Here is a 6000-nt window from a genome sequence, read left to right on the forward strand (position 1 = left end):
TCTGAGCTAATAGAGAGTGCAGGAGGCAGCCTTGCCAATAGATCCACGAAGTGTTCTGGAGTCTCACCATTGGAGGTGGAGGAGAGGGTATGTTGTGGTGTTGTCCTCCTGACCACGGAGACTGTGGGCATCCATCAATACCTACAGGACAGTGATGAACTAGTGGCACTGTTAATGAAGCAATGACAGTGGAGGGATGACCAGATGAGAAAGTTTCAGCATCTCCCTATTCCCACCAACCTGGGCCGTGGGAGGGGGGAGGTGAGGAGCCAAACTTTGAGGACCCCATCACCCGTCTTGACTCTCTCGGCCCCATTGTAAGTGGTTTTCTCCTGCAGTGTGAGAAAGAGAAATAACGAGTGAGATGAAGGCGGGCGGCAGTTGTACTAATAGCTGTTAGGACTAGTGTGAGGGAGGGAAGGTGGTGAGGTGACCACAATGTGTATGGAGACAGGGCTGAGGCCATGCAGGTTTAGTTGGGTGGGTGGGTTGGGCCGGATGAGAACAAGCAAGGGAGGATGTTACACATAACAAGGAGAACAGTAGAACATGTACCTTGGTGGGAGGTGTTTGGAGAGCTGGAAGAAGTGTGAGGTAGCAGAGAGAAGAGGGTGGCATTTATCCTGCTGGAGTAGAGAAAGTTATTGAGTTTCTTGTGGTATCGATGCATGCTCCTCTGTGGACTGTGGAGATCTCAGTGACCCATGTATCAACCTCATTCCAGTCTGGCACAATCTGGTGCCATGGCCACCTCTGTCTATCTTGGGGGGAGAGAGTGTATCCCTCTTGTATATCAATCCCCCCACCTCCCCACCCCTCCCCAACTTCCACCAGGACCTCCAGGTCCCTGTCCATAAAGCTCGACACCAAATTCCCGTTGTGTGCTGTTTCTAGGCAATTGTCCCCAAATGTGCCCAGCAGCACCTGACTGCCAGCTCTTGACTGGATACACCACAGTCTTTTAAAGATGGTGGTGGCACTATGGATCCTGGGTTATCCTGGCATTGGTAAGTACTTCTGCCTACAGAGAAGGGGAGAATCAGCCTAGCATTGGACAAGGTGGGCACCACAGGGGCATGGTACGTTTGGGAGGATCATACAAGGAAAACTCATTAACCTCGCAGTGAGAGACCCAGAAATCTGACAAAACTGACACTTAGTCAATTTCTGGTATGGTGTGAATCAACAAATACACACAGACAGCCAAGGGTCACACAGCCATGGACACACACAGACAGACAGACACGCAGACACACACACACAGACACACACACACACACACAGACACACACATAAACACGCATACACGCACACAGATATATAGATGTTCATAAACACAAGTGCACTTGCACAGACACATGCACACACAGACATGCAGATGTACATAAACACACATGTGCACTTACACACACACACACACACATCTCTCAAAGGGCTGTGAATCTGTGGATCTTTACTGCATAGGACTGTTAAGACTTGGTGATTATAGTTAAGGCTGAGACAGACAGATTCTTAATCAGTGAGGGAATCAAGATTTGTGGGGAATACGCAGCAAAGTAGAGTTGAAGATATTCAGATCAACCATGATCACATCGAATGGCAGTGCAGACTCAATGGGCTGAATGGCTTACGTCTGCTCCTGTATCTTATGGCTTTATTCACAGATGTGAACAAGTGGGAAGGAGGCATTATCTGTAAGGGCAGCTGTCTGATGCAATGTTGAAGTGACTGAGGCATTTTGTCTTGTAGAAGGGAACTATTGTATTATCCTGAAGATGCCAGGTCGGAAAACAGGTAAAGTGATCTATCTGTCTTTTAAAGCATGCTAATGAGCTCCCCTCTTTCTGCCTGTAGATCCCAGACATGAACTGGACACAGATGGCGTCAAACTTCAGTGTATTCCACAACGTAACATCTGGCCTTGCACTGAGCACTGAAGAAACCTTGCTGAGCAATTCCACAGGGAGTGATGTTGGGAAGGCTAACCTCACCTGCACGATTGGCGGGAGGCACAGTTACGTCTTCCTTATGATCCCTATCATATACAGCATCGTCTTTGTGGTGGGGGTTTTGGGGAACAGCATGGTGGTCCTGGTCATTTATCGTTACCTGAAGCTGACAACCGTGGCGAACATCTTTCTGCTAAACCTGGCCCTGGCCGATCTGATCTTCATCGTCACCTTGCCGCTCTGGGTGGCCTACCTGGCCCTGGAGTACCACTGGCCTTTTGGGATCTTCCTGTGCAAAGTGGGCGCCACCGTCATGCAGCTGAACATGAACGCCAGCATCTTCCTGGTCACTTGCCTCAGTATCGACCGTTACCTCGCCATCGTGCACCCCATGAAATCGCGGACGAGACGCACACTGGTCCACGCCTGGGGGGTTTGCATCATGGTGTGGATCTTGGCCATTCTAGTCAGCCTGCCCCCAATGTTCCTCCGCAAAGTCTTTCACTACGAGGAGTGGAATAAAACCATCTGTGCTTTCTCCTACCCAGAGAAGCACAAGACCCAGTGGATATTCGGCATGGCTTTGCTGAAGACCCTTCTGGGGTTTCTAATTCCCCTGCTCATTATTTTGATCTGTTACTCCCTAATTATCAAGAGCCTTGTGCAGGCCTACCGGATTGAACGAAGCAAGCCAGTGAGCAACGAGGCATTCAAACTGATCGTGGCTGTCGTGGTGTCGTTCATTTTGTGCTGGCTTCCGTTCCAGATTTTCACTTTCTTGGATGTTCTTTCGCGGCTGAATGTTATCAAACATTGCCACATCACCGAAATTATTGACACTTCCATCCCCTTCACCATCTGCGTGGCCTACTTCAATAGCTGCCTCAACCCCATCCTGTACGGCCTGGTGGGACACAGCTTCAGAGAAAAGTTCTTCCTCCTTCTGAGGTGTGTGCCTCCCAAGATCAGATCCCACCCGAGTCTATCGACCAAAATGAGCTCCTTATCTTACCGCACCATCGAATCGCTGAGTGCGATAGCCAAGAAGCCAGTCTCCTCGAGTGAGCCAAGGTGCCCTACCTCAGAGGGGTGTCCCCTGGATGTTCGGGCTTAGAAATGTCCGGCGAACATAATCATGAACCCGCACGATGTCTCAACGGCGAGTTGGAATGGACTAAACCAGGTTCGGAGAAACCGAAAGCCCTGCCGCCGGAAATGAAGTTTCACACAATTAATTTCTCAGTTCCGAGGGAATCCTTGCCTCGAGGGGCTCCAACCTGCGGAGGCACTGGCTTCCAGTACTGGTCCTTTGATCAAGGAGCCAAGCTGAATGCAACATCATGGCAAAGCCCAGCACAATGTCCACACAAGTACAGGATTCACTGGATTGTGTGATGGGATTTAGAATGTAAACCACTCAGGGGAGTGTGCTGGGGTCCATCGTAACATCTAACCTCCAATTAACTCAGCTCCCTTCCTGGTTCTGTCTCATCACACACTTGTAAATTAAGGTGAGGAAAAGGAATCCTAATTAAACCTCACTGTCTAATTTCATAAATGCTTTACCCTACACTTTGCCACAGACTCAAAGCACTGCTCAACAGCTTTCAGTATTCTGCTTGAGTCAGGTTTGAACTCGCATCAAATATTACACATGAAACCTCAAGTGAGGTTCAAAATCAGCAGAATGGTCCATCTGGTTTAATTCTTCCGGATTCAACTAAAGCAAAGCAGAAAGAAAAGTATCCAAACTGCAAAAACAGGAGGGTGAGATATTCCTGACCTCGTGTGGACAGAAGAAACTTTCAACTTCACTGCAACTGTGGCTGTCCCTTTTTCGGGAACTTGCGACAGAAAGGGGAAGTTACACGTTGCTGCTATCTCTTTCCTGCCAACTCAAAGTGCAAACTGACATTTCCTCAGGTAAAAGACCCCACTGTTTTTGCCTTTAATCAAACCAACGGAAGGTCTTCTGAATAAAGGGCTTCACCAGTATATGATGATGGGACTCACTGTGGGCTTTCCAGTGTCAAATCTATTGGAAGGTAGCGACCAAAAACCAGAAACAATGATTTGTCCATTCTTCAGAACAGGCCTGGCCTCTTGATGGAGTTGGACCGTGGGAAGCACGGAAGCACCTAGGAAGCACCTAGATATGATGCAGACCCACAATTCCTTTCGTTCAAGTGACCATCTTCAGGATTTTAGGCACGATCGGTTTGAGCCGGACTGATCTGGTACTGGAGCAGAGTTCCAGAATCCTTGACACCTGGCAAATTGCCAAAGTGTGTTCACCTAAAACTTGAAAGGAAGAAGTGTTTCGATTTTTTTGACCATTTCCCAAATCTGAAGCAGGCAGAGACTGGATTCATGCAAGGAAACAGGGAGAGGTGAGAACATGACTTGAGAAGTGTGGTTTCCTTTGCAGTTACGAAACTTCATTAAAAGCCATTAACAGCTACCAGTATTTATATGGCAACATTAGCAGAGTAATATGCCCTAAGGACTCAGGAATTGTATCATAAAAGTATTGACAGATAAGGAGATTGTAGCATTCAGTTGTTTGATGTTTCTGTGTTTCTCTTCAATGTTCTCTGTGGGTGATTACTCAAGGCCAGGTGGAGTAACTTGAAGAAGACAAATTAAAGTGCAGTTATTGAGCCCTTGTAGTGCATTGGTCATGTCCCCACCTCTGGCTCAGGCGCTGTGGGTTCAAGTTCCCACTGCTCCATATATAACATGCCTGAAAAGGTTGATTAGGAGACAAAAAAAAGCCATATTCATCATTAAACTGTGGACGTGCAGCGAAAATTGTGAGAGGAAACATCTTAAAGCATGTGAACAAAATCCGATATAAACATAACCTGACGTGTTTCATTTCTGCAGCTCCAAATATGGGAGATATGTCAGGGCAGATGGTCAAAAAAATGTAGTCAAAGGCATGGATTCTAACAGGTGTGCCAAAGAAAAATGGTGTGGGTTAGGAAGAGAATGCGAGTTGTTAGTATTTCTATAGCTGAAGAGATGACTGTCAAAAACAGAGTGATCAAAATTGGGGATGCTCAAGAGGTTACAATTGAATCAATAAAATGCATTGGACATCCTACACACAGGTGGGTAGCAGGTCAGTGGCGTGGCTTTCTACTGGGGGTGGGGGGAAGCGGTGGGCTGATGCATTGGGATGAAGTTGGGGGGGGGTACAGTTGAGTGGGGATCCAATCTTTGTGGAGATAGAGGAGCTGTAGTGGTAAAAGTCCAGGCTAGTCTTGAAGAAATTGATAAAGACAACCCAACCTATTTGTGGCTGCATTTACGCAGCCAATTTATCCACCCTCCTCCCTCCAGTAATGTCGAAGAATTGACAATGCATTTCTGTGGACCCCCCCAATATATATGTGCAATGGTTCCACACACTGACTCAACTCAGCTAGCCAAACACATGGCAGGAGGCCCCAGAGAAGAAGATGGCATAAGTTAATCACTTTGTCCCTTGTCCCTTTTTTTGTTTTTGCTTCTTGAAGAAATCATTTTAAAAGACAGTCTACGAAGTGCAAATTCAGCTGTTGCTCTGTACTTCCCCATCTCCTCAGTATTGTATTCAATTCATTGTCCAAATCTGGATGTAAGTTTGCTCACTAAGCTGGAAGGTTCATTTTCAGATGTTTTGTCACCACACGAGGTAACATCATCAGAGGGCCTCTGGTGAAGCATGTGACAGGCCATGCCACCAGTGCTTGACCAGAGACTCACTGATGATGTTACTTAGTGTGGTGATGAAACGTCTGAAAACGAACCTTCCAGCTCAGCGAGCAAGCTTACATCCCGACCCTCAACCTGAGCTACAAAAGTTCTCAAAACTCGCCAGTGTCCAAATTGTTGAACATGCAAATTAGGAACAAGAGCAGACTCTTTAAGACTGCTTCATCATTCAATGAGGTCAGAAGTCACACAACACCTGGTTCTCGTCCAACAGGTTTATTTGAAATCACAAGCTTTCGGAGCGCTGTTCCTCAGTCAGGTAAAGTAAGCATTAGCCAATGAAAGAGCAGCG

The 6000-nt window shown here is 47.1% G+C and overlaps 1 protein-coding gene across 2 annotated transcripts in view; it reads left to right on the forward strand.

Annotated features, from left to right (window-relative positions):
* agtr1a (angiotensin II receptor, type 1a) overlaps nt 1-5076 on the forward strand; it is a 96452-nt gene extending 91376 nt beyond the window's left edge. For both annotated transcript variants that reach the window (XM_072572017.1, XM_072572018.1), the window contains exon 2: nt 1855-5076. In XM_072572017.1, coding sequence (XP_072428118.1) covers nt 1855-3063 — 1209 coding nt within the window. In that variant the 3' untranslated portion in view covers nt 3064-5076. The remainder of the gene's footprint in view (nt 1-1854) is intronic.
* Nucleotides 5077-6000: the final 924 nt, after the last annotated feature.

This window comes from Chiloscyllium punctatum, chromosome 6 (genome assembly GCF_047496795.1).
Source record: "Chiloscyllium punctatum isolate Juve2018m chromosome 6, sChiPun1.3, whole genome shotgun sequence".
Classification (NCBI taxonomy): domain Eukaryota; kingdom Metazoa; phylum Chordata; class Chondrichthyes; order Orectolobiformes; family Hemiscylliidae; genus Chiloscyllium; species Chiloscyllium punctatum.